At 52.5% G+C, this 27513-nt stretch overlaps 11 protein-coding genes across 11 annotated transcripts; 5 read left to right on the top strand and 6 right to left on the bottom strand.

Annotated features, from left to right (window-relative positions):
* Window positions 1-2159: 2159 nt before the first annotated feature.
* BO72DRAFT_148474 (uncharacterized protein) lies at window positions 2160-2558 on the bottom strand. Its single transcript, XM_040939215.1, has 2 exons — window positions 2475-2558; window positions 2160-2416 (listed from the first exon to the last, which is right to left on the bottom strand). The coding sequence occupies exon 2, from the start codon at window positions 2395-2397 to the stop codon at window positions 2221-2223; it is 177 nt and encodes a 58-aa protein (XP_040800140.1). The 5' UTR covers window positions 2398-2416; window positions 2475-2558; the 3' UTR covers window positions 2160-2220.
* On the bottom strand, window positions 2456-3381 carry BO72DRAFT_148165 (uncharacterized protein). Its single transcript, XM_040939212.1, has one exon. It carries the CDS (start codon window positions 3136-3138, stop codon window positions 2662-2664), a length of 477 nt encoding a protein of 158 aa, XP_040800139.1. The 5' UTR covers window positions 3139-3381; the 3' UTR covers window positions 2456-2661.
* Window positions 3382-6583: 3202 nt separating this feature from the next.
* On the bottom strand, window positions 6584-8443 carry BO72DRAFT_469501 (MFS transporter; the record flags this gene model as incomplete). The annotated part of the gene is made up of 3 exons (XM_040946964.1): window positions 6584-6880; window positions 6978-7984; window positions 8047-8443. The coding sequence occupies 3 exons, from the start codon at window positions 8441-8443 to the stop codon at window positions 6584-6586; spliced, it is 1701 nt and encodes a 566-aa protein (XP_040800138.1).
* A 1506-nt stretch (window positions 8444-9949) lies between these two features.
* Window positions 9950-10863, top strand: BO72DRAFT_512241 (putative thiol methyltransferase; the record flags this gene model as incomplete). The annotated part of the gene is made up of 2 exons (XM_040949434.1): window positions 9950-10420; window positions 10507-10863. The coding sequence occupies 2 exons, from the start codon at window positions 9950-9952 to the stop codon at window positions 10861-10863; spliced, it is 828 nt and encodes a 275-aa protein (XP_040800137.1).
* A 125-nt stretch (window positions 10864-10988) lies between these two features.
* Window positions 10989-12032, bottom strand: BO72DRAFT_380662 (deubiquitinase OTU2; the record flags this gene model as incomplete). Its single annotated transcript, XM_040941398.1, has 1 exon — window positions 10989-12032. One exon carries the CDS (start codon window positions 12030-12032, stop codon window positions 10989-10991), a length of 1044 nt encoding a protein of 347 aa, XP_040800136.1.
* A 547-nt stretch (window positions 12033-12579) lies between these two features.
* On the top strand, window positions 12580-13835 carry BO72DRAFT_449157 (short chain dehydrogenase/reductase family). Its single transcript, XM_040944958.1, has 4 exons — window positions 12580-12733; window positions 12817-13051; window positions 13149-13452; window positions 13521-13835. Exons 1-4 carry the CDS (start codon window positions 12704-12706, stop codon window positions 13738-13740), a joined length of 789 nt encoding a protein of 262 aa, XP_040800135.1. The 5' UTR covers window positions 12580-12703; the 3' UTR covers window positions 13741-13835.
* A 1932-nt stretch (window positions 13836-15767) lies between these two features.
* On the top strand, window positions 15768-18772 carry BO72DRAFT_147984 (alpha,alpha-trehalase). The gene is made up of 5 exons (XM_040939211.1): window positions 15768-16313; window positions 16388-16463; window positions 16532-16653; window positions 16708-18446; window positions 18521-18772. Exons 1-5 carry the CDS (start codon window positions 16185-16187, stop codon window positions 18651-18653), a joined length of 2199 nt encoding a protein of 732 aa, XP_040800134.1. The 5' UTR covers window positions 15768-16184; the 3' UTR covers window positions 18654-18772.
* A 1144-nt stretch (window positions 18773-19916) lies between these two features.
* BO72DRAFT_497401 (hexadecenal dehydrogenase) lies at window positions 19917-21724 on the top strand (the record flags this gene model as incomplete). The annotated part of the gene is made up of 4 exons (XM_040948690.1): window positions 19917-20062; window positions 20155-20385; window positions 20488-21287; window positions 21357-21724. 4 exons carry the CDS (start codon window positions 19917-19919, stop codon window positions 21722-21724), a joined length of 1545 nt encoding a protein of 514 aa, XP_040800133.1.
* An 898-nt stretch (window positions 21725-22622) lies between these two features.
* Window positions 22623-25239, bottom strand: BO72DRAFT_449155 (putative AP-3 adaptor complex subunit mu). The gene is made up of 3 exons (XM_040944957.1): window positions 25142-25239; window positions 24671-25090; window positions 22623-24576 (listed from the first exon to the last, which is right to left on the bottom strand). The coding sequence occupies exons 1-3, from the start codon at window positions 25183-25185 to the stop codon at window positions 23055-23057; spliced, it is 1986 nt and encodes a 661-aa protein (XP_040800132.1). The 5' UTR covers window positions 25186-25239; the 3' UTR covers window positions 22623-23054.
* A 136-nt stretch (window positions 25240-25375) lies between these two features.
* BO72DRAFT_147915 (uncharacterized protein) lies at window positions 25376-26062 on the top strand. Its single transcript, XM_040939210.1, has 2 exons — window positions 25376-25588; window positions 25662-26062. Exons 1-2 carry the CDS (start codon window positions 25480-25482, stop codon window positions 25841-25843), a joined length of 291 nt encoding a protein of 96 aa, XP_040800131.1. The 5' UTR covers window positions 25376-25479; the 3' UTR covers window positions 25844-26062.
* BO72DRAFT_449154 (uncharacterized protein) lies at window positions 25937-27466 on the bottom strand. The gene has a single exon (XM_040944956.1). The coding sequence runs from the start codon at window positions 27068-27070 to the stop codon at window positions 26282-26284; it is 789 nt and encodes a 262-aa protein (XP_040800130.1). The 5' UTR covers window positions 27071-27466; the 3' UTR covers window positions 25937-26281.
* Window positions 27467-27513: the final 47 nt, after the last annotated feature.

Here is a 27513-nt window from a genome sequence, read left to right as displayed (position 1 = left end):
TCGACCTCTTCAGCGACAGCTTCCTCAACGACGATCGGTTCATCCGCAGATGCAGGTTCTTCCGGTGCGGGCTCCTCGGCAGCAGGGGTTTTTTCGGCGGCGGGGGCTTCTTCAACGGCGGGAGCTTCCTCAGCGACAATCTCCTTAGCGACAGCTTCAGCAGCAGCTGGTTCCTCAGCGGCGGGAGCTTCTTCAGCGGCGGGGGCTTCTTCAGCGGCGGGGGCTTCTTCAGCGGCGGGGGCTTCCTCAGCAGCGGGGGCTTCCTCAGCAGCGGGGGCTTCCTCAGCAGCGGGGGCTTCCTCAGCGGCGGGGGCTTCCTCAGCGGCGGGGGCTTCCTCAGCAGCAGGGGCTTTCTCGGCGGCTGGTTCTTCAGCGACAACCTCCTTAGCAACAGCTTCTTCGGCAGGAGTTTCTTCTGGAGCAGCAGTCGGTTCTTCAGCCGCAGCCGGTTCCTCAGCAGTGGGAGCTTCTTCAGCAGCAGGAGTCTCAGCAGCGGGCTCTTCAGCTGGAGCAGATTCTTCTACAATAGCCTTATCTTCGGCAGGCGCCGTTTCTTCGGCAGCCACGTCATCGGCTGTTGCAGGCTCCTCAACAGCAGGCTCCTCTTTCGACGCAGCTTCACCTGCAGGGTCTTCCGCAGGTGCAGCTTCGGCCGCCGCCTCTGCCTCCGCGGGTGTTTCCTCGGCCGGCTTTTCGTCCGTGGATTCTTCGACTGCCGCTTCCGTCACTTCTGTAGACTCTTCTGGCGTAGCTGGTGCTTCATCCTGAGCATCTTTTGTTGCATCAGCAGCAGGTTCATCGGCCGCGGTCTCTGCGGCAGGTGCCTCGGCCTCGGCAATGTCTTCGCCTGTACCCTTTTCCTCAACAACTTCTCCTGAAGTAGCTTCTTCGGGCGCATCAGTGGGAGCTGGAGGGCTGGGGTCTGCCTCTGCCTCTGCCTCTGCCACGGGTTCTTGGGTTGCTGCAGGTGACTCAATCTCTTCTGGAGTGGGACCTGCTTCTTCGGGCGCTTCAACTGGTGCAGATTCTTCTGCCTTTGTAGCGTCCCCCTCAGGTTCGGCGGCAGCTGCATCTGCTGTGACCTCCTCTTTTGTCTCTGCTGGCGCTCCCTCCCCTGCCTGCTCTGCGGCCTCTAGCGCTTCTTCCTTGACGGGCTCGGCCTTTGCCTCCTCCGCAGCCTCCCCTACAACGGCCTCAGTGGTTGAAGGCTCGGCACCGTCAGCAGGAGCTTCTGACTGAGCCTCGGCCACCTTCGGTTCCTCCTCCGGTTTGGCTTCTGTGGCTGAGGTGTCATTAATTGCATCACTATTGTCATTCGCACCTGCATTGTCGTCACCGGGAATATCAGCATTCGTATCGGGCGGGACCTCTTCTGTCGATGGGCCGTCTATATAGGGGTCAGTTGTCGCGTCGAAGTCAACAATGTCAATGTTCAGATCAATGAGGTGTTCTGTACCGACTGCTGGTGTCTCTTCTTCCGCTGTGGTAGCTTCAACCGCCTGCTTTTCGGCTTCGACTTTGTCTTCTTCGGCGGAGGGGTCGCAGGCCGGAAAGTCTTCCTCTAGGTGTAATGTTAGCTGACTTAGTGAACTGATCTTCTTTGTAGGCATACCAGTGCTGGGGGGAGGCTCAGTAGTCTCCTCCGCTGGTGCCGGTGGACTGTCGGCTGCGTCGGGGGCGGCGGGCTCTGGCTCTACGTCTTCGGGTGCGTCCTCTTTGGGTGCGTCATCGGCTGGTGTGGCGTCTTCACCTGCTGGTGTGCTATCGTCCGCGTCCGTTGCGGGTGCATCTGGCGCGGGAGCAGGTGTCTCACTGTCCTCTTTGGGTGCCGCATCGGTGTCGTCGACAGCATCAGCAGCGATTTCGGCGGGCTCGGAAGGTGGTGTGCTTGTCTCAGACGTTTCTGTATGGATACTTAGTAAAACAAGAAAGCAATTGATGGGACATGATAGAGAGGGTGAGGCAAAGGTAGGCCAATACATACCTCCAGAATCGGGCGACGATGAACCATCAGTTGAGGTGCTATCAGATCCTTCTTCCTGGGCAGCACTGTCGGAAGGTTGGCCATCGACGGGTTTGTTGTTCTCCTGGTCCTTAGCCGGGGTCAGACCATCATCGGACGAGGTAGCAGCAACAGAATAATAATGAAATTGCATGGTTTGACGGTCGAAGGTCTGGTAATGACGCTCGAGTGTCTGATGGTACTCAAACTTGGGAAGCTCAGCATACTGGATCGATGGTTGCTCCATTCCCAATCACTTCGGCCACCGTCTCCGGGGCGGGTTCAGCTAGGGAAGAAGCTTGCTCGTTGGAATTTGGATTGTCGTTTATCGGTAGTCGGTTCTTGTTGTTGTTGTTGTTCTTCTTTTTGTTGTTGATATTCTTCTTCTTACCCATTGCATCGGATCAGTGGCGAGTGTTACTGAGCTATGTTAGACTCCAGCTGACTTTGTGAGGGAGGGAGAGGGGGGTATAAATTTTCATTGAAGAACTATGACATACTCCCGTCGGGTTCTAGATAGGGCGAAAATGGACAAGGGGGGAAGAGACGAATGAACGAAGCACCAAAAATAGGGGCAATGCAAGAAGCACAGGATGTGAAACGGAGGGGGGGAATATGTAAAATGTCAGGTCAAAGGCTCAAAAGCAAACCCTGTTGAATTAGGTTAGAGGGCCTGGAAAGGGCGAGTTGAGTGACCAAAGCGACAAAGGCCCGAATGTACCGATACGCCAACGAGATGAGGGCTTCATTCTGGATTCAATGCGAGGCAACGTATCGTAGCGAATCCACTTCCCGGTGGTATAGAACATTGTTGAGCAATACTTTTCGGGCTTGGGGCTGGGGACGTCATGAACGAACTGCCCAACGGCATCTCTTCTGATTGGACCACGTCTCACGGGCCCAATGGCCCTGGCGGACGGGGACATCGACAGAGGGTCTTTTTCCGGAAGCATCACTGGGGCAGGGGGGGGGGAAGCCGGAGGGCTGCCATCTGCAAAAGTCGCAGTAGTGGTGGCGGGGAGTGGGTGCGCCGTGCAGTCCGGATAGAATGCAAGCTGGATAGTCGGGAGATGGGAGATGGGTGGTGCTTCGTTGAGAGAGTCCTTAGCGTGGTGGGGGTGGTGCCACAGCTCCATCGGGACCCTCTGATTGTTGTTGTTCCCGAGCCTGGTTAACTCTTTACCTTTTCGTTTTCCTTGATTCTTTTTGCCTTGTCTTTGCTCTCTCACCCGCTTAGTTGATGATCATTTGAGGTCGATCATCAAAGCAGAACTGCAAGTTGATGCAGTTGGAAGGGAGTTTCTCCGTGTGGAGAAGGGAAAAACAAAGCATAGGGTCAAACCGGCAGCTTTAGTTCAGGATGCAGGGTGAACACGGATCCATGCCAGGTTAAGTGATATGACCAGCCAATGAAGGCAACATAAAGTCGTTGCAGGCAAGCAATCGAGGGCGAATAATAGCTGAAGACGTGAATGACTCCGGTTACTCGGAAATTGATTGACTGCGACCACTGCCAATATCGACTTTCGTACTGGCATTAGCATTAGCGCCTGTGGAAGCAGTTGTGGATTCCTGCCCAACAATTGCGTGGATAGGGCAATAGATTGGATGCATTTCTTTGTATGGATTTGTATGGAGAGGGGGTCTTTAGAGACTGGGCCCCATGTCAATTCGAGGCGACATGGGATAGGGAATTTGTGTGTACTGTAACTGGGGGTGGTGAAGTGGGTGCATGCGATAACTCATGGCCAGGCCCATTCCCTGATCAGTGCACTCTGTACGGAGTACTGTACACAGAGTATCTCCTGGTATACTTGGGACATCTGAAGAGGGCGATCGATCATGAGCAGAACACATCACTGTCATCATCTGAGATCATCATCGAGATTTCAGCTGTGAGGGATCTGTTGGGAGACAATGAGTGAAGGCCACATTGCACTGTGCTCTGGTACCTGATAGAGGCACGGCCAACACCTCAGGGGAGGCGATTGTTGTGGCAGCTGTGAAAGAAGGGGAGAGAAGAGGAAGATCCGTCTGAATGCGAATCCCCACCGGCCAAGTCAGCAGTTCTGTACCTACACAGTAGGTACGGAGTACCTACTTACGAGTAGTTACTGCACCCGCCCGCAGATCACTGGACTGCCTGACCAGGAATAGCGGGCTTGCCTGTTTAGGCTCAGTGCCTGGCCTCGGCCTCAGGCTGTTTCCACTGCATCTTTCCATCTTTCCATCCTTAAGTTCTTGCTACACAACCACACCACCAGGGCACCGCATCAAATGACACGGACCAGGGGTTCGATATTCCCTTTTCTTTTTCCAGCTGACAATTATTCTCCGAATTCTGCAGCATTCTGGCACCCATTGATCTGAGAAATATCCATCTCACGAGCAGGAACAGAAAAATAATGCTCTAGGACTGCCAGACCGTCGTCGCACCCGCAGCGAAGTGAGGCGCGCCGGTCTGCTGTTTTGGCAGCCTGTGAGTGGCCGCCATAGCATCCACCACCACCACTAATCTTCCCCCTCTCCCCCTCGGGGACCCATTGGAATTATTGAGGAGACAGACAACCTCAAAGATTGATTATCTATGCTGAAGATGGAGAAAAGAGAAAACTCGCTAACTAAGCTAGCCTCAATCCAAGTTCGCTCTCGAAAAGTCCGAAACGAAACCAAATTTTCCCCGTACGTAAATCTGTGGGGACTACAGAGTATCGCTGCAGACTTCGCTGCCCACCTTGCGTTGAGCACTGAGTACTGAGTACTGAGCATTTCGTCCTCTCCATCACCAATTTGACAGCTTCTGCACACAAGTCCCTGCTTAGGGCGCTTGGACGAAGCAGAAAAGAGAGGAGTATCATAGTGCATACCACAACAATCTCCCACTCCCCCTCTTGACACGTCCTCCACGTATATCAATTCCAATCAGACAAGACTATCGGGCCTCCCGATGGGCGATGATGGACAAAGTCTCAGAAGCAACGAGGAAGCGCCCCCCTTCCCCCCCCCTACTATCTAGATCTTTCTATGCATCTCATCGGAGGAGGTAAAGGAAGTCACGATCTCATTCTGCTTGCCAGCAAGCGAGAACGGCCAACAAAAAACAATCCCCTCTCCTCCAGTCGCCAACCAGATTTCTTCCAATTCATTCCCCCTTCTTCTGCTGCAGTTGCGCGTGCGTCACCCAACCCACGGCCCAAAAGACTCCCTGCTGTCACACTATACCACTCATTGTGAAAGGTAAGTGTCTTCCAGATCTAATGAGGAGAATCGGCGGGTGGGAGGGAGTGGGGTGGTCAAACGAGGGAGTCGCTGCACCAAATCGTGTTGCAGGAAACGTAGTATGTATATTGCCCTCTCCGTCCCTTACAAACAAAGTGTATGATTGTCCAGTAAGCCAGCCTATCCATTGAGCCACACAGTGGTCATCCCACCACCACCACCACCAAGGAAGGCAAACAAAGACAAAGCAAGAGGGAGGGAGGTCAAATGCAGCGGGCCGAAGAGCCCGGGTTTTGCCTCTTTCCATAGTTACTGTGTAGTAAATCCCCGGTAATTACTACACTGTACGTACTGTACTCAGCGTGGCCAGAGTTATCGTCACGAGATTTAATCCTTGCCGATTATCATCTGGAATTTTGAGTAAGATGGCTTTTTTTTCCACTGGGCAACTTATGCAAGTTGCCGCTTGGGACCCGAACAGATGATGAAAAAATCAGTTCATGCTTCCAAAAGGCTTCAGTTTACATCTACTTCTCTTTTTCTCTCAAGCTTCTTGTCGACAAATCATTATTTCAACCTCAGATTTTCCGCCGCTGCTTTGTCTTCATACTTGCTGCTGTCCTACCTGAGCTTTTATTTTTTTTTTTATTTTGGGCTCGCAAGGAGCAACGCAGAGCGGCTAGGGCAGACCGATAAATGTCCCTACCATTAACTACAGTATGTTGATGGTAAAAATAGTTTCCGAGACGTTGGGAGTACTGGGCAATGTCTGACTGCGCTTACATCTCTAACGGTCATTCATGCAAGAAGTGTTAAAATAAGGTATCTTTTGGTCGCTGAGCTCGGAAAGGCTATTAGGCTGCTCACATGAAACATGCACTGCACTGTACATGAGGCTGTTGATGATCACCGCCTACCTCTAGCAGCCACTGGCATCACAATCGGGTTCAGCTGCATGCTTGACACCGATGACATCGACTACTTTATCAGTCTGACAGTATATGTATTTGAGTCATCTGTATGCCGTCATCACTAACTCTAAAAATAACATGACCATGCGTCGGGTATCATGAAGCTGTGCAAGCTTCCTGGAATATGCTGTAGTGCTCGGCCAGACTGATACCTTTTCTGTAGCGCCGAGGTTTGGGCCTAGACTCAGCTTCACGCAGGGATTCAAACCGAGAATCGAATGCATGCATTGTGATATTTACCTGGGAAAGCCTCCTCTCGACGTCAGATTCTCATGTCAGTGTGTGACAGAGTGCGCCGACAGAAACCCGAGATCTTGACTTGGATACCCAAAGCGACGCCACAGCCCTCGGTCGAGTATAAAAGATGCTCACAGCCTTCTCATATAAGATTTCATTTTCTGAGCGCGTCCATGGATTTCCTCCATCGGGGTCCGTAGATCCTCATCACAAAGAGGACAGAACTGCTCGCAAAAGCGACTAGTCCGAGGATGGTGAAAAGCCACCCATTGCCGATGGCATCTATGATCGGCGCAGTGACCACAGAGCCCACACACGAGAAGATGTTGCGCATGAAATTGTTGAGTGCAACTCCTGCAGATGACTTCTTGGGCATGAACTCGGTCAACATCGTCGTTGCCATACCGAAGATCAGCATGGAGCCGACACCGAAGAAAAAGTTCGCAATCATCTGCCCGGTACAGTTAGTGAGGCTTCAGAATGTGTAAATACAGGGACAACAAGAATTCTTCGATGGTAGTTGACAGCTTTGAGGGCTTGGAACGTACCGGTGCCAGCCAAAAAACGCCCCGATCCGCACACCAGCCATACCATATCAGCCCGGCAGGGTAAAGAAAAGCTCCAAGCCAGGCGTTCTCGCGCATGCGGTCTTCAGGATGGTATATCAGCTTGCCATTTTCGTCGTACCGTTTGGCTTTCTTGGCCTCCCGTTGCATGATGCTGTCCATCCAACGGCCCCCGAAGGTACTGGCCACGACGTAACCCAGTGAGTTTGGAATATATAGCAAGCCGACGATGATTGTAGTGAAATTGTACGGGCTACCTCCGAACGTGTGTTCAACGCTAACGTTGAGTACATATAGAGAGCCGAACGTGATGCTGGCATAGTAGACCGTGAGCAGAACCGGGGGATACCGCAGATAGAGAATAATCTTCAGAGGATCCAAGAGTACCATCTTGAGATACTTGAGCCATTTGGTTGTAACGTGAATGACTTGCCGAGATGAGACACGACTCAATTGACGATCTATCGGTTCCATTTGTTCTTCCTTGAGTTGTCTTACCTGACCAGAGACGGCCAGGGTTTCAGGAAGTGCAAGAAAGATGAGGATGACAGTGATAGCTCCCCAAACTGCCAAAAACCACAAAGTACTTCTCCACCCCCATCGCTCAGCTAGAGCCCCACCAACAATGGGAGCTATCAATGGCCCGCACAGTGGCCCCAGATAGAAGATGTTCATGGCACGCCCTCTTTCCCTTGGCTCCCAAAGATCGGCAATAGTTCCCGCGCCGACTGCTTGAACCGAGGCAGAAGCACCTCCACTCAGAAGTCGCAAGACAATTAGCATAGCGATTGAGCTAGAGATGGCACACAATGAGTTGAATATGACGAAAAGAGTGAAAGAGACAAGATATATTGTTCGTCGTCCAAGCCTTTCGCTAAACGAAGACCACCACAGTGGAAAGATAGACATGCTAAGCATGTATAATGAGATTGACAGGTTTGTGACGGTAGTCGAGGTACCTAGTTCTTTTGACACCTGAGACAAGGAGGCTTTGCCCAGTGGAGGCACAGATTAGGATGTGCTTGGTGTCAGGGGACATGAATAGACTCACGGAAGAAGATCGAGCTGCCCATGGGAGCTGCAGCCCCGGCCACTGCAACTATGAATGTGATGAACCATTTCGTCTTTCGAGGATAGACTTTGGGGTCTACCACCTCCGCCAGCAGCGTAAGCTGCCCAAAGAGCCCCCTACGCTCCAGTCGGGGTACCACAACTGGCTCCTCTTGCTCTTCGTCAGAAGTGTGAGTCGAAGAAGCACGGTCTTCCTCATCTTTACCTTCTATCACCGGAGAGCTGTCGGCTTTCTGAGGCGCAGGCTTATTGTCAATGTGTGTCTCGATGATATTTTTGGACGATACGACGTCGCGGTGAGTCTCGCTGGTAACCGCAGGGCTTTCGACCTCGTCTTTGTGAATGCTCTTGTCTGCCGCCATTACCCATAGAGACATGTAGAGCGGAAATTGGGTGGTTTATTGACATCCGAGCACGACTTCTCAGAGATGCGAGTAGCGATGTACGGCTTAGCGAGCAGCGAAGCTATTTATACTGGCTTGTCTGATTCTTCCCTGGATCTTAATGAAAGGCAGGGCGAGAATTATGTTCTAATGCCAGGATGGAAGATAACAGAGACGAAAAGGCCGAGCAAGCGAAGAGAATCACGCATGCGGCCTTCAGTGGGGATAGTGTGACTAGAACTTGAGTTGAAATGATGCCTGGCTAATATGTTGAAGCTCGCTGGCCATTGTCGAGCTGCGTAAGAGCAGATCTTTGTCTTAAATATGCATGGCCGATAAGGGAAGACGAGAAGAAGCAAAAGGAATATTGTGCAGAAATAGTTTTGGGAACAACGGGGAAAAACCTGAAAGACTTTAGAGGAGGAGGAGGAGAAGGAGGTGTTGGTCGGTTAGTCTCTTCCAATTGTTGTGCACTCCATATCTCGCATGGGTCCCAAACAGGCAGGCGATGGCCTTCGCCGTCGTCGCCCGCGTGGACCGTCCCTCTTCCCCCCACTTTACTTTCCTTTCTTCTTTCCAAGGGATTTATCGTTATCGATTTGGCGATTGTGTGCTTCATCACTGGGATTCCGAATGAGTCCAACAAAGTCTACAGTAGGAGTGTGTAGCAACAGTGAACTAACCATCCCATTCCGCAAATCAAGTCCTAATCTAGTAGGGCCAGGCAAGCCAAGGGCCGATGCCGTTCCATCCGAGGGCTCCAGTCGGAAGGCTTGTTGAGCGGGCATTGCCGCCCTCCATCCAAACAAGAAACTTGCCGAGGTCAATGCTCACTTGACTTGGAGAGTGGGGAGCTGGTTTCTTATCCGAGTCTCTCGGTAGAACTGTGCAATACATACCTAACCAGTTGCCAGTCTCGTGAGTGGTCGCCATTGCTGCTCCAGGTCATGGTCGCCGCGTCGCCAGAAGAGATTCATTTCTTCTCCTCATCATTGAGCATACGACGAACGCCATGAGACTCTCAACTGTACTCACTTGAATCTAGGTGCAGCTCACTATAGTAGAAATATCATAGGAGTTGCTTCTCCGATGACGAGAGCAAGCTCTCGAGCAATAACAGTGGTGCATTGGTCAGCCTCTGGAGTCTGAGCTTGACTCCACCACGCTTGCAAGACATTTAAGCTTAAAGTCATTGACAAAAACGTCTGGGGTGAGTATGCCGATTGTTCAGACTGCATTCAGCCGGGTTGACTCTTGTGGATACTGTGACTCGGATCCGCCGGTCCAAGTTGCCCCACGCCCACCAGCAGTTCGAACCGATACTTGATCGAACACCCTGCCTGCCTATGCTTTGGAGCACGCATACACGCAAAGGGCTGATATCGTCATAAATCTCGAAGTGTGCCATTGAATCTACCACCTCCATATCTCGAAACGCCCTTTTGTCTTCGTACAGTCTGCGAAATCACAAGCAAGATGATGGATTCAGACAAGGCCACCATGCAACGGAAAGTCAGGGACACGTTAGCCAAGTATCAAGGGGATGACTATGTTGACGGCTGGGCTGAGCTCTGGGATAAGAACGAAAATTTGCCTTGGGACAAGGGTATTCCTAATCCCGCATTGGAAGATACCCTCATTCAGCAGCGCGCGACCGTCGGAGGCCCAATTGCCACGGATGCACAGGGAGCAACCTACAGAAAGAAAGCATTGGTTCCCGGCTGTGGCAGAGGAGTGGATGTGCTTCTTCTTGCGAGCTTTGGCTACGATGCCTATGGACTGGAGTATAGCGATGCTGCAGTCAATATTTGTGAGAGCGAGGCGGCTCAGAATGGAGACAAGTACCCTGTCCGAGATGCTGGAATAGGTCGAGGAAAAATCGCTTTCGTGCAAGGCGACTTTTTCAAGAATGACTGGTTGGAGAGTCTACAACTACCGCTTAACTGCTTTGACTTGATATACGATTATACGGTAAGGCCACTCAGCTTGATCCCTGTTTTACGTTTCTCGTGTCTTCGCCCATGATAGCCAGAATCTGGGCTTACACGTATCTACAGTTCTTCTGCGCACTAAATCCAACGATGCGACCAAATTGGGCTTTGCGACACACCCAGCTTCTGGCGCCTTCGCCGCGCGGCAATCTAATCTGCTTAGAGTTTCCAAGGCACAAGGACCCGACGCAGCAGGGACCCCCTTGGGGAGTCTCATCGGAGGCCTACATGGAGCATTTGAGTCACCCGGGTGAACAGATCCCGTATGACGCTCAGGGTCGATGCAAGATGGATCCTCTTCGCGAGCCAAGCGAGCATGGTCTCGAGCGCGTGGCGTACTTTCAGCCAGCCCAGACACATGAGGGTGGCAAGGACAGCAACGGGGTGGTTCAAGATCGAGTCTCCATATGGCGCCATCGGTAGTGCGCTTGTGGCTGGAACTGGAGACGGATACACATCATCATGAATCAGTCAATCCCCTGATGGATCCACCGGTCTGATTCGCTCAAATTGACTCTCGCTTCTGCTGCTTTTCTCTTTCTCTCTCTCTATGACTGCTTTGATAGTGCATTGTAATGCTCCCCAAGCCCATATGTATGCCTGTAGTATGCCAGCCAGATGGCCCGTTTACTTCTCGCTTCGTCATCAAGTCCGTCAATATCACCCGGCTCTATCTTCTCGATCCTCCCGTCGCCTTGTATAACATTGATCTCGACGCCGTATGCCCTCGCCAGCGCCTGCAGTTCGAGCTGTCCACCCCACTCGGCAGTCAGCTTGATCTTCCTGGTGTACTGATCCAGCGGCTCCTCCATGAACGCCTCGAAGTCATCCTTATGTTCCGCAATGAAGTCCGCGGCCACCGCCCGGACCGCCCGGTACCCATCGTGCTTCGGGAAAGTGACCGTTTCCACACGCGACTGGGTGGGAGCCTGGAGAACCATCCTCTTGGGATCCGGCCTGAGCCCCAGACCCATCTCGTCCAATTGACTCGCAATCGCGGAGTACAGACAATGTCCGTCCGGGTTGATCTCGATCTCCTTCAGCTGCAAGCGCTTGAACACGGCATCCATCACCTCCTTCTCGTTGCCCCGGTGGTCGGTCTGGTTCGCAGCCTCCTCCGCTGCGATCGCCGACTGGGCCGCTTGCTCCGCGGCACGACGCGCGAGACGGGCCTTTTGACGGTTCGGTTTCTTGGGGCGCGGGCCGCCGGAGGGCTGCGGGGTGTCCGCCGTGGTGGTGGCGGTGGTGCTACTGCTGTTGCTGCTTGGGGGCGTCGACGTCGTCGTCGTTGTGGTTGTGGAGGCCGAGGGATCATCTGCAGAATTGTTGACGTCGTCTTTGCTCGTCACTTCGTCACCATCATCGTCGGACTTGCTGTCGTTGAGGCTGAGGTCCTCGAGACCACCGTCCACGGGCTCGCCGCTCAACTCCGCAATCTGTGCCTGTTGTCGCTCCGTGAGCTCCCGCTGCAGTCGATCGCATTCATCGTTGATCCCTTTGCGCGTTTTCTTGGTGGCGGACTTTTTCTTCTGGGTGATTTTCGCTTGCAGGTCTTTCTGTTCCTTGCGGTGTCGGGCTTGCAGCTCCTCCATGGCTGCAGGGTTGGCTGTATTGGTTGCTGTGGTATACAAGGAGATATAAGGATGAAAAAAAAAAATCCCCAATTGGATACGTATTGGTTCAGATACTCCAAGGAAAATATGCAAGAAGAACGTGGATAAATGGAGGGTATAGGTCCCAAAGGTGGGCTGCTGGACTTTTGCTGGATAACAAACACACAGGGTGGAATTGCCCCGCCACTGCAGTGCTCACTTTTTGCGGTCCTCCGTCCTTCCGGTCTAGAGATCGACGCCTCAGGCATGTATATCTCTAGACCGGAGCTTACAACCTCAGGCACCAGGCATCACTGTAGGTACAAAGACTACCACGGATTCTTAAAATGATCCTTTGAGAAGTCGGTATACTTCCTCGAGATATTAGGATGTAACCAGAAACCAAAGAAACAGTGCTTCACCCTTCCAACTGTGCCCTTGTTCTTTCTTAGTTCGGATTGCCTCGGCATCTTGTGCCAAGCCGCTCAGTAATCGCTCGGCCGTCGGTTAGTTTACCCCGACATCTTCTCTCCGCATTGTATAAGGAGCTTCATCTGGCACCGCTCGCGAGTTCGACGCTTTAACGTGAACCATTTCTTCAGCAGGTACACTACATCTATAGCTCTATCATCTATAAATAGAGACCCTGAAGACTCGAAAGTGAGCCCATCATGGACGTCCAGAAACTCTTCGATGTGAAGGTTAGTCGCATTGTTGCGCAAAATCTAGCGGCACACACCCCCTTTTTCCAGTTGAGTATCATGAACGCTAAGCAAGCTATCAGGGCAAAGTAGTGCTGGTCACTGGCGGAGCCAAAGGCATTGGCCGCATGATCTCCGAGGGATATGTAGCGAACGGTGCCACCGTCTATATCTCCTCGCGCGATGCGAAGGCCTGCGAGAAGGCCGCCAGCGAGCTCAATGCGCTCGGCAAGGGCAAGGCCTATGCTATTCCCGCCAATTTTTACGAAGAGGAAGATCTCAAGAAATTGGCAGAAGAGCTGGCCAAGCGCGAGAGTAGTGAGTGCTGCGTCTTTTCATTCGGTCCCCCTCACGAGAGGGCTGGCAGTTGAAGTGGGTGGCAAGAGTCATGAAGCGCTTACCTGATTGTTACCAGAGCTTCACATTCTCGTCAACAACTCGGGATCGAACTGGGGTGCCCCATATGATGAATACCCATCTTCCGCCTGGATACGGGTCCTCACTCTCAATCTCCACAGGGTGTTCGACCTCACCAAGCTTCTCACGCCCTTGCTCGAGAAGGCTGCTGCGCCGGGCGACCCGGCTCGGGTCATCAACATTGGCAGTATCGACGGGTTGAGGGTCCCGGCGCTGGAGACCTTTGCTTACAGCGCTAGTAAAGCTGGTTTGCATCATCTGAGCCGAGTCTTGGCTAATCATCTTGGAAGGAGGAATATCACGTATGTTGCGGCCCTCGCTGTCTGGTTGTCGATGAGAGTTGAGCTAATATGGCCGTCTTTTCTGGCAGGTCGAATACCCTGGCTTGTGGTCCTTTCCAGAGTAAAATGATGGCCGCCACCTTGGAGGCGCATCGTGAGACCATTGAGGGAAATATCCCATTGGGTCGTATCGGAAGTCCGGAAGATGTGGCAGGGGCTTGTCTGTTCCTGGGGAGCCGGGCTGGTGCATACGTGAACGGAGCGACTATCACTGTTGACGGTGGTAGCTCTGTTGCTGCTAGGCTGTAATCAGAGCTGTCAGCGATTCGAAGCATTCGAGACATTAGCCTATGGTCATTTCAGAGATAAATTAACATGAAGGTTAATCAAGGCTCCGACTTACCGGTGGGACTCACTCTGAGTTCGTAGATTGCGAGCCTGTACCACCTGATGAACTAACATGACCCATACCAGTACGGGGAGATGTGTCATTTTTGAGCATTGTAGGCAATAGTGTGTGTGTTGAGGCGCCACATTGTTGAGGCTAATAACACACTCAACATCAGCTGACCAAAGTTACTGATATGTCACTGCAGAACTTGGAGCCATACGTATCACATTGATTATCTTGATCTTCTGTATGCATGTAATCTACCGGTACTTGGTCGTAAGGCAAAGCATGTTACTCATCGGCAACATATCATATTGCCTGTCATCGGTCGGAATGTTTACAGTCAGATGTACTCCGTACATGCGCACAATGTTTCGAGAATGATTCTAGGGGTTTATCGCGACTTACGGCCGGAAGGGACGATCTCACTCCGCTCAGCTCTGGCTTCATCCTTCCATAAACAGCAATGAGCGAATGTCTCCACGATGACATTGAGTTGTCTGATCCCTGAGAACAGAACCTCACGGATTACAGAATCCTGACAAAGGATAACGTCTTCGTCCAACCTTCACCCAGCTTGAAAAAGTCCTGGGTAAGAGGCAGGTCGGTCCGTGGCCAGTACATAAAGTCATCGACAGCTGATAGTAAGCGCGCCGAGCACGATAGTCTAGACACTAACGACCCGAGACTCTGCAACAGAGTTACTACCATGAATATTGGGTTGGAAACCCGGGCCAGAACAGCTCAACTTCGGCAAGTGATACAATAATTTGTGTCCTTGGCAGATTGTGACTCTGCACGCCGGCATTGCGAATACTTTTGGGCGTTGCCGAGACCGCGCAGTCTTTCTCAACCTTATGCCGGGACCGAAGCCCTGCCATGGCATTCAATGATCCTTAACAATTGTCACTGCATCGTGCATGGCTTTCGGAATTGCGTTAGGTATTCATCAAGGGTTGCCAGCCACTTGTTTAACAACAATATTTGAGCTACCCAACGACGCTCCCCCCGCAGTTCGAGGACAGCAGGACTCAACCTCCGTGTGTAACAAAACGGAGTGATGATGATTCGACCGTGCTACCAAACCATGGATTGTCTTAGCATCTCGATCATGTCGATCTTACTTCCCCCGTGATCAATTCGATTGAGAAACGCTAATCCAATGCTAAGTCGGATCTGGTACGACCGCAGCAATGTGCATGGACCAAATCGATAAAACAAATACAGTACATGATGCAGGAGGGGGGAAAAGACAAGATAACAAGCAAGCATCGTACCCAAACGGTAGAATTGGTCTTCAAGCTTGATTCAATTACTTCTTTTGGGCTTCCTTGCTTCTCTGTGGCTCTGTCATGTGCTCTTTTATGGCTCTCTTTTTGTGTACAGGTGGTGGGTGAAACGCGTCCACCTCACCTTACTGTACTGTGCCTCGATTATCAGAGACACATTTGTGGTTCCCCGCCGCCGATTGCTCTCTTATCGCACCGCTATCCAACGCCACGTCAAGGACGCAGAGAGAAAGCATGAGCAGGCACAGCGTCCAGATAGTAACTGAACCATTTCAATCTCGAGGCTTCGGGAGATTTCGCACCGGTCGGTACAGAGCTGGCTTATCATCATTGGAACCGAAGTCAGCGGGCGAAATACCAACAAGAAATGGCTATTGAGTGGAGCAGGCGACATCATCGGTTCGTGGCGTCATAGTCTCCAAGGGAACCTCATTCTCGCCTTTTCACACATCGCCCGTCACACTTCTTTCTTGGGACATCTCATTGAACCCTGTTGTTTAAAAAAGAAGATACGAATTCAGACCAGCCCGAGAAAGTCTTTTCTACCCCTCCCCCTTTTTTCTACTTTTATTTTTCACAACAACATTCTGTTTGAGCTTTGTTGTTCGAGTGCACACCGCTCCTTTTTTCCCCCACGCGATAACCCTCAATTACTCTGAAAGAACCCACCCCCGAGTGTGACGTACCCCGAGATTCCGCGGACGCCAAAACTTCGACTCGTGGCCAAAAATATTATTCCTCTTCTCCCGGGGACATCCTCTTTGTTTAGCTGCACTTCAGCAGACCCTGGAAGTACATCTACCTTTGGCACTGCTTCTACTTTCCACTTATAGGAATCATTCCTTGTGATCGTGATCCCAGCTGGTATCTTTCAATACGAACCAGCTGTCGTTCGCAACGCCACGAACGAGCCTAGCGTTGTCAATTATTGGCATCCTTGTGCTACCCCCTTTAGCCGGCAAACCAACAACAACCCCTGCTCCGATCCTCTTTTGCCCTAGTATTTTCTTTCGCCTCACCTGTCACTGAGCAACTTTTTCTCCCCTCCATCTTACATCCCCCCCCCCCCTTCGATGATGAGCTCTTCAAGCGCCCAACACCGCCGGAACCAGTCGCTTGACCCTTTTTCAGATCCCGACGTCTACTACGGAGGCGACGATGGCAAAGCGCGCATCAGGGATCGCAAACGAGCATTCTCATCGGTATGTACAACGGACTGAGTCAGATAAGCCCACAACAAGCGTGGCTGACCATTTCTCGATTTTTTCAATCACAGACTTTGAAGTCCTTCAACCGGGAAGACATTCAAGAGTTCCTGGGAGGCGGTTTTCCAGCGAGGAGAGCCAGTCACGGTACGTTCGAGAAAGAAGCATTTCTTGGCTGCACCAAGGTACTTTTGACTGACGCATCCTTGCCACAGATGAGACCCCGTCAAACGACCGCAAATTCCTTATCGATGTCGACAAAACACTGCACGATCTCCTGAAACGGGAAGACACGGATCAGAACATGCAGATCACCATCGAAGACGTCGGCCCAAAGGTAGGAGCGGATTCGTTGTGGGCTACGTTCGAATGAAAGCTGACATGGACGAAGGTCTTCTCCGTAGGAACAGCTGCATCATCGGGATACAACAGATTCGACTTGCGAGGCACCTACATGCTATCCAATCTTCTCCAGGAACTCACAATCGCCAAGGACTACGGTCGGAAGACTATTGTTCTGGACGAGGCTCGTCTGAGCGAGAACCCGGTCTCCCGCCTTTCCCGCCTTATCAAGAACTCATTCTGGACCGCCTTGACTCGGCGAATTGACGGCTCGAACATCGCCGAAGCGGGTAAGGACCCCAAGGATTGGACCGATGACCCTAGGCCTCGGATCTACATTCCTGTGGGGGCTCCTGAGCAGTATGAGTACTACAAGAAGATCGCAGAAGATTACCCCGAGCTTCGCCTGGATGTCCAGATGTTGGACGCCAACATCACACCCGATTACGTGAAGGACCTCAACAGCAAACCTGGAATGCTGGCCTTGGCGATGGACAAGACGGTTGACGAGGCTACCCAGAAGACCGAATACACCGGAGTTCCGTTCGTAGTGCCGGGAGGAAGATTCAACGAACTGTACGGCTGGGATAGTTACATGATCTCGCTCGGTTTACTGGTCAGCGACAGAGTTGACTTGGCCAAGGCCATGGTGATCAACTTCTGTTTCTGCATCAAGCACTACGCCAAGATTCTGAATGCTAACCGCTCCTACTACTTGATGCGCTCTCAGCCGCCATTCTTGACTGATATGGCACTGCGTGTGTACGAGCGGATCAAGCTGGAGCCCGACGCTATGGACTTCCTTCGAAATGCGACACTTGCTGCCATCAAGGAGTATTACAGCGTCTGGACTGCGGAGCCGCGGTTTGACCCGGTGTCGGGTCTTTCGAGGTATCGTCCTCAAGGCAGTGGTGTCCCTCCGGAGACGGAGCCGACTCACTTCTATCATATCCTTACTCCGTATGCTGAAAAGCACGGGATGTCTTTCGACGAGTTTGTCCAGGCCTACAACGAGCGCAGAGTCCTGGAGCCCGAGCTTGACGAGTATTTCTTGCATGATCGAGCCGTGCGGGAGTCTGGACATGATACCAGCTACCGTTTGGAGAAGGTCTGCGCTAACCTAGCCACGGTTGATCTTAACTCGCTCTTGTACAAATATGAAGTGGATATTGCGCGGGTAATTCGCACCTACTTCAAAGATAAGCTGGAGATCCCTCCTGAGTTCCGGACGGAGGCCACCAAGGACATCGCCTTTGAATCCTCGTCTGTGTGGGACCGTCGCGCCCGACGCAGAAAGATGCGCATGGACACCTATCTTTGGGACGAGGAGAAAGGCATGTACTTCGATTATGACACTGCCAAGCAAGAACGAACGAACTACGAGAGTGCCACCACCTACTGGGCGATGTGGGCCGGTCTCGCGACGCCGCAGCAAGCGTCTCAAATGGTCAAGGCTCTCCACCGATTCGAAGCGTATGGTGGCCTGGTGTCAGGAACCGAGGAGTCGCGGGGCGTCGTCGGTTTGGATCGTCCCAACCGGCAGTGGGACTACCCCTATGGCTGGGCGCCTCAGCAGATGCTTGCTTGGACCGGACTGATCCGGTACGGTTACCAAGATGAAGCCGAACGGCTGACCTACAAGTGGCTGTATATGATCACCAAGGCCTTTGTGGATTTCAACGGGGTGGTGGTCGAGAAATACGATGTCACTCGACCCATTGACCCACATCGGGTGGATGCCGAGTACGGCAACCAAGGCGTGGATTTCAAGGGGGCTCCCCGTGAAGGGTAAGAATTCCCGAGTTGCATGGCACGAAGCTATTTTTCCCCTTGCGCGCCGGTCACTAACTTATTTGCATTAGATTTGGTTGGGTGAACGCCAGCTACGTTTACGGATTGGAGATCCTCAACGCCCATCAACGACGTGCTCTTGGAGCCATCACCCCTTACGAGACGTACAACAAGGCTGTCAGCGTGCAGGATGAAATCTTGTAAGCGCATTCACTTGACATGTCTTGGGTGATTTGTCACTGCCTCGTTACGAGATTTTGAAATTCTTTTATATTTCCCGACGATTTTGGGGTCGAACTTTGGAAACGTCCTTTCGTTCTGCGGTCTCGGCTTTTTGGACCTTGAAGACTTTTTAGATGGACTTGAAAAGCGGTGGGGATAGAGTACAATTGGTTTGCTATAGTTCTTTAAATAGTCGTTGTTTCTTGGGTAGTTGTGCGGTCATAGGACGCAGCAGAAGGGAGCTTGTTCAGATTTGGTGGAGGACCTTGAGGGTTTGCTTGGTGCTCTTTTCTTGCTTGTTTGAATGTTGGAGTTGATAGCCAGTCGTACTGAGTACGATGATGAGTGATGAGTTGAATTCAAGCCAGCGTTTATCTGTTTAATGTCTGTGAGCGATGAAAGGGGGGGAGGGAGTAACAAGTGGGCCATGGCTGTGGTTGTCAGGTCCGTGCAACGGAGAGTAGGGCTTCTTTTTTTCCCTTTAAAGTTCTGACTTTCGTATCAGTGTATCTCTTCATTTCCGAACGTGTCTTTTTATAACTTCTCTAACAGTCCATGCAGGAACCAGGCCGGTGCAACCCGCCAATGGCCATTGCTGAAGCTGTGCAGGAAAAAAATCAGGAGGGGATGAAGCGTGGTCTCAATCAGTGCACTGTGAACACTGAAAAGTAGGCTAAACATTAGCCTAAACATTAGTGTAGTTAGACTGTGGTAGACTGTTACTTTGTTCGACTTTTGGCCGAAGCTAAGCAGTTGACAGAATCCACCGAGGTGTTCATTTCACAAGGGAACATGATTAGAGACGGGCTGCCGACCAGCCGCGGTCTGTACAGAAGCGGGGGAGTGGATGGAGTGGAAGGAAAGAGAGGGAGAGGAGGAGCTGGAGGGAAAATGCCCCGAACCCGGCTTGGTTTTGGACCCGCATGTGCTTTCATCAACACTCCATCCATCCTTTCCTGTTCTATGGATCTGGTGAGTCCCGGGCTCTCTTGTCGGCGCAATTCCTCCATCCGGTCTCTTCCATGGTCTGCCACACCATGACGATCATTTTCACTCCTCCTACTCGTAATTTAAGCCCGGGATGATTGCCTGCCTTTGTCGCTCATCTCCCCCCCCCCTACTTCTATTTCTACTTGGTTCACCTCCGCCGGCCTTTTCTACCCCTCCGTCCCCTCCATCCCTCTCCCCGTCCCTCCTCTCCTCCTCCCAAGCTTTCCTTGGTTTAGCCATTCAACAATCGCAACAATGGGCGCAATAGAGATCCCTCCTTTCGAGAATACTCCGATCGAGGAGATTCAGTCCCGTGTCTCGACGGTGCGCCAGACTTTCAATGCACACAAGACCCGCGATGTGGAGTACCGGCTGGTCCAACTCCGCAAGCTATACTGGGCGTGAGTTCTATTCCCTTCATTTTCCCCGGCGCAGAAGCAAAAGAGGTATGGACTATGGAAGCCATAATGCTAATCCTTGCCCTTGGCAATAGTGTGAAAGATCATCTAGAGGAAATGCGCGAGGCGCTCCGACGGGACCTCAACCGACCGGATTTCGAGACCGAGCTCGGCGACACTAACTGGGTCCTGAACGACATCGTTTTCGTGTGTCGCAATCTGCAGAAATGGGTCAAAGATGAGAAGGCGGAGAATATCGATATCACGTTCAAATTCGTGAGCCCGAAGATTCGGAAGGATCCTCTGGGCTGTGTTTTGGTTATTGGGTATGTGGGCCTGCCTTGCCTAGCCTTGCCTGCTGCCGCTCACTATCTTGGTTTGCCGGGGAAGAGGAAGTTCGGAATAAGCTAATTGTGGATGGATTATAGGCCGTTCAACTACCCGTTCCAGTTGACTCTGGGTCCGGTGATTGGTGCTATCGCCGCCGGTTGCACAGTGGTGGTCAAGCCTAGTGAAAAGTCCTCCCACAGCGCATCGGTGATCCAGCGGATCATCGAGGCGGCGCTCGATCCGGAGGCTTACACCGTGGTGCAGGGAGGAGTCCCGGAGACTCAGGCGCTCCTTGCGGAGCGGTGGGATAAGATCTTCTTCACCGGGAGTGCGAATGTCGGCCGAATCATCTGCAAGGCAGCTGCGCCCCATATGACCCCCGTCGTGCTGGAGCTGGGCGGTCGCAACCCCGCGATCATTTCTAAGAATGCTGATCCCAAGCTGGTGGCGCGTCGCATGCTGTGGGGAAAGGTCACAAATGCCGGACAGATCTGTACGTCGCAGAATTATATGCTCGTGGAGAAACCCATCCTGCCCGCGGTGGTGGATGAGTTTAAGAAGGCGTACAGCGAGTTCTTCCCGCATGGAGCCAAGACCTCCCCCGACCTCAGTCGCATCATCGATGATGCTTCGTTCCAGCGAATCAAGAGGATGATCGATAACACCAAGGGCAAGATCCTTCTTGGAGGAACGATGGATGAGAAAGAGCGCTTCATCGAGCCCACGCTCATTCAGATTGACTCGGTCGATGACTCCCTGGTCGCCGAGGAGAGCTTCGGTCCCCTGTTGACCATTCTCCCCGTCGATAGCATCGACGAGGCGATTGAGATCGCCAACGGCGTGCAGTCTACGCCTTTGGCTCTCTACCCATTCGGCACCAAGGCCGAAGCCGAGAAGAGTATGTGATCTTCTTCCTTTCTTTCCCGGGGATTACCCAGTCACACAAGTTAACCTCTCTTTCGAATAGTTCTCTCCCAGACCCGCTCCGGAGGTGTCTCCATCAACGACGCCGCGCTGCACATCCCCACTCTCGAATTCGGCGGTGTGGGCGAGAGTGGCAGCGGCTCCTACCGTGGCAAGGCCAGCTTCGACGTCTTCGTACACCGCCGCACCATCACCACCAGCCCGGGCTGGATCGAATCCGCGCTGGCCGTCCGCTACCCACCCTTCGGCAAGAAGCAGGAATTCTTCATAAAGGCTGGTAGCCTGACGCCGGACTTTGATCGCAACGGAGAGAAGCTCCGACTCGGCTGGCTCCGCTATTTCTTCACTCTCGGCGGTGGATCTGTCAAGTCCGGCGTTACTCGTGCCACCATTGTCGCTGCGGGTGAGTGATATTCTCCTTACTTCTCTTCCCCACTTGTCAGTGTTGTCATTTTGGATTTGTTGCCCCATGCACCATCCCGGTTCGCACGCAGGCTTCTTACTGTCCGCATCTCCATCGGCAGAATAAGGGTCGACTCGTAAACTCCCGAGTTTGCATCGGAATCGAACCGCTACTATCGGCCTGCGTACATTGACCTGGCATGTTCGATCCTAACCCTCTCGCCCTGGTGGTTTTCCGCATGCCCTTCTTAACCGGTGTCACATGATCTGATGCCTGCCTTAACCCCCTCATGACATCTATTGTTTAATTTTTAATCCTTTATCCACAACTCTGGACACTCTTGAACCACAAAAGAAAACACGGAAAATCCATCAAGCCATATATACTTACCATATACTATCTCCAGTGGCATACCTCGCACTCCAGCTCCTCGACCGCCGAGGTTCCAAGCTATGAATAAATCCCTCCGATGATTGCCAAAGTAACAATCAGATGTTTGATTTACTGAATAAGTCTTGGTTCGGTGCATTGATTTCTCGGATGACTCTTTTCTGATATTCGAATTTCTTTGGATTTTCCATCTGGCGCGTTTGTGCTTTGGTTTGTGCTTTTAAAGGGTTAGGGGTCCTATGTTTATGATTATGTATATTATAATTTGTACCCGACGGCATTTTGGGGGGCTGGGGGCTGTGTTATTTGCTGAAGGAAGAAGGGGATATATACCATTTAAGTCGGTGGTGGGGGTTACCTACCTATGTAGCTAGCAGGCTAGCTAGCCGGTGAGAGAAATTGGAAGTATGATCATGATTATTCCCGGCGTCTTGTTCAGAATGTAGGCGTCTACTTTATGAATCATTTTCTTATGAGTCACGCATCTACTGAAGAATAAGGGCCAAATTCCGGCGTGTTTGGTTTCAGTGGACTTGAATGTCTATTTATCATCATTGCATGCATGTCACGTCACATCTCCCTTCTCGTGTCAAGATAGTCAGTAGTGGTGGTCGTCAAGAGAAGCAAAAACCCGTAGAGTTGCACAAATAAAACCTAGGTATTGAGGCAGATGGTCTATGAGCCAGAAATTGGAAAGAGATGTCGGAAAAGACTTGAGATGTGACAGGGTTAAGCAAGAAGAAGATTGTGAGGGGATAGATGAGCAACCCGACCATATACAGTAACATGGTTGTCACAGGCTAGATATATTTTGAGATATAGAGAAGGTTATGTTGGGAGATGCCTGGAAGGTGCGTGATGTGTGATGTGCATCCACAGGGAGACGAGGGAGGAAGGGGGATGATGTCTGGCTCCGGGTTTTCACTAAACCCCGAAGCCTGAGACCCGCTAACACCTCCTCTCCACGCCCTTTTGGCTCACGCAGAGGTACTTCACCCCCTTGTATGGTTTGACGCCTTCGCCGAGCCCGCGGCTTTTCCGCGGGTCGATGTTGAGACTGTCGACTTTGAGACCGGAGGGGAGCCAGCCGCGCACGGAGAAGGAGACCGAGGCGGAGGTGGGCATGAGGATGGCATTGAGTTGGGTTTTGGTCTTTCGGGGGGCGGTGTGGAATATGTTGGCAGGCTGGCGGTCTTTGGAGGGTTTGGGGGAGGAGTTGTGGCGGGGCTTTTCTGGACGGACGTTGTAGGGTTCGGGTTCGGGTTCGGCGCCCGTTTCTGGGGTTGTATGTTGTGTTTCGCCTTCGGCTTCGGGGAGGAGTGTTGATGGTAGTGAGGGAGCTGGAGGGGCTGGAGTTGACGGCTGGGAGGGGTCGGAGGGGGGGCAGGGTTGGGGTTGTTCGGCATCCAGGAGGTTGTTGGGGTCGGCGGCAGGAGAAGCCGATGCTTCGGCGTCTGCTGCAGCCGCCGCGGCTGCGCGAGAGGATTTCTTGACGACCTTCTTCTTCTTCTTTTTCTTGGTCTTCCGTTTTGTGGTGCCCGTTTGCGGGTCCTGGTATGCCGTGGTTGGGTCATAGTAGCCTTGGAGAAGGTTGGCGTCCGCATCTTCCAGCTCGTCTTCGGCATCGTCCTCATCGTAATGACCAACCACGCTACACCGCAGGGTTGCGGTGCCGGAAACCGTACCGGCGTCTTTGGTCGGGACTCGCCATTCGAGTACCTCGCTCCCCGGAGAGTACAAGGCCTCTCCGCGGCTGGCTTGCATCTCTGTGATATTCCGGACCGACATGGGAATGGGGACTGTAACGACGACCTCTTCCAAGGCAGGCGCCGTGGAGTTCCCGCCACCTCCCAGGAACGAAGGGGTCGATGACCCCGACCCACTGCGCCCAACTCCGGGCCGGTTGACGGATGTATAGCCCGGAAAGTTGGTGTTCAGGATCAGGCGCACTTCGAACTCGGCGCCTGTTGGACCGAGAGACTTGCGAACATCCACGATAGCCGGCAGGAAAAGCTTCTCCATGTGGGTGGGAGGTTGGTCGAGGTTGGGGTCAAGCGGTAGGAGATCTACCTCATACCCGGCGAGAATGAAACGTCCGTCCGGTGGAACAAAACTGAGCTCCCCCGGCCGTTCCCGCCATCGCGCTAATCGCACACAGGGGTGGAAAACAGGAAGCTCCAGCTTCTGCCCCAAGGCTTTCTGGCCGCCGGGCGCCGTTAGGGAGAGAAGGAGATCTGGGACACCGGAGACCTTCGCAGTAAAGGCGATGGTGCCGGAGGCCAAAGCTGATAGCAAACGACCGGACGGAGCGATAGTGACCGACAAGGACTCGATTATGTCAACATATATCTCGTTCGAGGTATGACGAACACCGGATTTCCGCCAAGGTATCGCGGGACCTTGTGCTGCGGCGGCGGACGACAAAGATTGCTTCAATGCGTTGGGCTGGCCGAGGATTGGCGTGGATGAACTGTTTTGACAGGACCACAGAAGTTAGTATAATTGACTCAGAGCTGCCCCGTATGCGTAAGTGGCGGGGTTATCGACAAAGTATAGTTACTCACCCAGCCAACCCAACCCCGCCCAAGAGTTTCCCCATCCATCCTGGCATTTCCACCACCTCCTGCAACATATTGGGCTCGGTGTTGCACACGATGCCGCCATCGCACATCTCGTAAAGTAGCTGTGCGACCACATCGTAGTTGGCCTGTAGCTTGGTTGAGAGCAATGGCGCCCCAACAAACTCCTCGAGGACATCGACGACTCGATGTAGAAACTCTAGCACCAGCAGCGATTCCGAGTCAACCTCGGAGACTGCGAGGAAGGTGAGATTCGACTGGACGATGGAGAAGACGGTCACCGGTGGAACCGCACCGGGCAAGTACAGCACTGAGGGGCGAGGGGCCGCATGGGCGAGAAAGAGAGAGCGAATTACTGGTGCGGAGGGCGGACGGGAGCGGTAGACCTGTTCGACGATCGGATTGCTGGAGGACAGACGTCAGTAGATGGGGGAGAAGAAGTGGAGAGAAACAGACGTGTGCTCATCGTAAATATAAAGCGCATCGACTTGGCCGCTCATGATGGCGACCTAACTCGACGGGGCTGAGGAATGGGAGTGTGCGGTCATGGTCCGTCCGGGCGTGAAGGTCGGGGAAGGGAAATGAGGCCATCCGCCTCCAAATCGCCCGCGTTCTGCCGTCTACCTCCGCCTTATCGATCGGATGAATCCGATTGATAAGTTACCCGTCTCGGTCTCGGGGATTTCCATGCTCGATGGATTGAGCTTGTATACAGCAATTCAAGTTATCTATTTTCCTCCATTTATTCATAATTTCTTCCGGACTTCATACTTTCCTCCCCGCCCTCGCTCAACATGTCTTCCTCCTCGAATGAAACTGAGCGCTGGGATGTTCAGCCCAAGGATGCAAAGCGCATGCTCGCCGAAGAATCCTACGATGACTGTCTATCCTGCCGCATTACAGGTTGGTTTTAGTTTTCTCTCCGTCTGCCCCAACTCGCTTGAAAGCCCCGGTGGTTAAGCCTCAAGGAACACAGGATCTGCCGCATTTATCGGCCTCGGTGTCTACAGCTACTGGACGGGCATGAGCAACCTGAGGAAGCAAGAGAAGACAATTATGCAAAGCGCCACCAAGTACAAGATGGGATCTCGACGTCTCGGCATTGCGACTATTTCCGCAACCCTGGTCGGCATGGGCATCTGGAGGGCCTTCAACTAATACTCAAATTTGAAGTTTGTTTGTGATTTGTATTCTACTCAGGGCGTTGTGTATATTAGCTCGAATGATCGAAACTACTCCATGATTGAGAAGGGTCACTTGGGAATGAGTGCATGAAATGTTTATACGATTAGCATTGACACGAGCTGCCTCGCCGGGTATCGCCAAAGCCTGTCAACCTCTATAGATTGGATGATTATGAATCAAAAAGGAAGAGAAATGAGAGGTGGATAAAAGTGGATGTGAAGAAAGGAAACACAGTGAGGATAGGATGAGCGTGAAAACGGAAAGAAAGATAAATGACCGTGGCCTGAAGACCGCATGCAATACTCCCACAAATGCACCAGGATAAACAAAAAAAAAATGGATCAATGTACTAATAACCGCTGCGTAACCATAGGAATATGAACTTCGTCTAATCGTCGATACAATATTCTTTCAGGTGAAGCGGCCTCGCTTGCCGCCGCCAAACAGGTCTCGATTCCCAAGGCCGGACAAGTCGAAGAAATCCGGTACTGCGAGCTTGCGTTTCGAGCCAAGCCCGACGGAGGACTCGCGAGTGGATGATCGAGGGTTAGGTCGTGAGAAGTTGTTATGACGGGTTTGCTGCCGGGCATTTCGAGGCAGTACTGAGACGCTGACGGGCGCGCCGTCTTGAGACAAGGGTGTTGAACTATCCGAGGCTTGCATGTCCATATCTTGCTCTGGTGGGAAGGCTGGTCCGGCAGTGAAAGTAAAGATTGTAGGTCTGTCGAAGGTGCTAGGTTCGGACGACGGTGGGGAGGACGGGGGTGATGAAGCCTGGGGTGGCGGGGCGCTCGGCTCGTCGACCGCTGGAGATGCTGACTTGGATGCTTGTCGTGTCGACTCGGATTCGGGCTGTGCCTTGCGAGTTGCAGCAGAAGTTGTGCCTCTGGTTTGTTTCTCAACCTCGTCGTCGTCGCTATGGGCACCGATGCCGTCGCTCCGTTCCGTGGCCCACTGTCGAACCTTCCAGCCCTCTCCATCACCCAACCCGAGGTTTTCCCGATCTAGAAAGTGCAATAGGTCCTCAATTGCTTCTTGATAGCCTGCTTGCTTGGCCTGGGCTTGTTCGTAAACGGCATTCTTGTAGAGGTTGGTGACTGAGAGGGCAGCCGCCTTGAACGATTGAAGAAGCTGCTCAGGGGGCTGCGGGCGGGGTGTCGATTTCGGCAACGAAGTGTTCAAAGATCTCATCGAGTCCATAATGAAGTGGACTGCAGCAGAAGAAGTAGCGTTGCAGGAAACTTGAGACAAAGTCTTAGAGACGGCGACGTCGTCACAACCGCCACTAGGAGGGGTGACTTGAACCGTGCGTTGGCTGCCAACAGGGGAGCGGACAATTACTCGAAAGGGTCAGGAGGCGCGGGCAATATCAAGATATTCCAGAGATATGGTTCACAAAGGGTGACAGTACAAGTGAGGACGATGTAGATAAGGGGGAAAGAAAGGGAGTGGGAGAGTGAAGTAGACACACGATGTTGACTCAAGGATGATTCGATCGGGAGAATGTTGGCGCAGCTGATCCTTCTTTGCTTCTGACCGGGTAACGTGACCCACAGCGGGGAAACTTGTTTTCCGCTCTGCTCTTCTGGGCAAGCGCCTTATCCTGAGTGTACAGTAAGTTACTGCCAGCGTGCCCTGCAGTA

Source organism: Aspergillus fijiensis (assembly GCF_003184825.1).
Source record: "Aspergillus fijiensis CBS 313.89 unplaced genomic scaffold BO72scaffold_31, whole genome shotgun sequence".
Classification (NCBI taxonomy): domain Eukaryota; kingdom Fungi; phylum Ascomycota; class Eurotiomycetes; order Eurotiales; family Aspergillaceae; genus Aspergillus; species Aspergillus fijiensis.
The sequence above is the reverse complement of the archived record's forward strand: the minus strand, read 5'-3'. Positions and strand labels throughout refer to the sequence as shown.

What these genes read in the sequence shown, in the direction of transcription:
- BO72DRAFT_148474 (XM_040939215.1), bottom strand. Translation starts at nt 2,397, where the DNA reads ATGGGTAAGAAGAAGAATATCAACAACAAAAAGAAGAACAACAACAAC.
- BO72DRAFT_148165 (XM_040939212.1), bottom strand. Translation starts at nt 3,138, where the DNA reads ATGGAGCTGTGGCACCACCCCCACCACGCTAAGGACTCTCTCAACGAA.
- BO72DRAFT_449157 (XM_040944958.1), top strand. Translation starts at nt 12,704, where the DNA reads ATGGACGTCCAGAAACTCTTCGATGTGAAG. An exon ending in AGAAACTCTTCGATGTGAAG is followed by an intron (nt 12,734 to 12,816) that starts GTTAGTCGCATT and finishes GCAAGCTATCAG; the next exon opens with GGCAAAGTAGTGCTGGTCAC. An exon ending in GCTGGCCAAGCGCGAGAGTA is followed by an intron (nt 13,052 to 13,148) that starts GTGAGTGCTGCG and finishes GATTGTTACCAG; the next exon opens with AGCTTCACATTCTCGTCAAC.
- BO72DRAFT_147984 (XM_040939211.1), top strand. Translation starts at nt 16,185, where the DNA reads ATGATGAGCTCTTCAAGCGCCCAACACCGCCGGAACCAGTCGCTTGAC. An exon ending in TCGAAGACGTCGGCCCAAAG is followed by an intron (nt 16,654 to 16,707) that starts GTAGGAGCGGAT and finishes ACATGGACGAAG; the next exon opens with GTCTTCTCCGTAGGAACAGC. An exon ending in AAGGGGGCTCCCCGTGAAGG is followed by an intron (nt 18,447 to 18,520) that starts GTAAGAATTCCC and finishes TATTTGCATTAG; the next exon opens with ATTTGGTTGGGTGAACGCCA.
- BO72DRAFT_449155 (XM_040944957.1), bottom strand. Translation starts at nt 25,185, where the DNA reads ATGAGCGGCCAAGTCGATGCGCTTTATATTTACGATGAGCACAC. An exon ending in TATATTTACGATGAGCACAC is followed by an intron (nt 25,091 to 25,141) that starts GTCTGTTTCTCT and finishes TCTGTCCTCCAG; the next exon opens with CAATCCGATCGTCGAACAGG. An exon ending in GGCGGGGTTGGGTTGGCTGG is followed by an intron (nt 24,577 to 24,670) that starts GTGAGTAACTAT and finishes CTGTCAAAACAG; the next exon opens with TTCATCCACGCCAATCCTCG.
- BO72DRAFT_147915 (XM_040939210.1), top strand. Translation starts at nt 25,480, where the DNA reads ATGTCTTCCTCCTCGAATGAAACTGAGCGCTGGGATGTTCAGCCCAAG. An exon ending in TCTATCCTGCCGCATTACAG is followed by an intron (nt 25,589 to 25,661) that starts GTTGGTTTTAGT and finishes CAAGGAACACAG; the next exon opens with GATCTGCCGCATTTATCGGC.
- BO72DRAFT_449154 (XM_040944956.1), bottom strand. Translation starts at nt 27,070, where the DNA reads ATGGACTCGATGAGATCTTTGAACACTTCGTTGCCGAAATCGACACCC.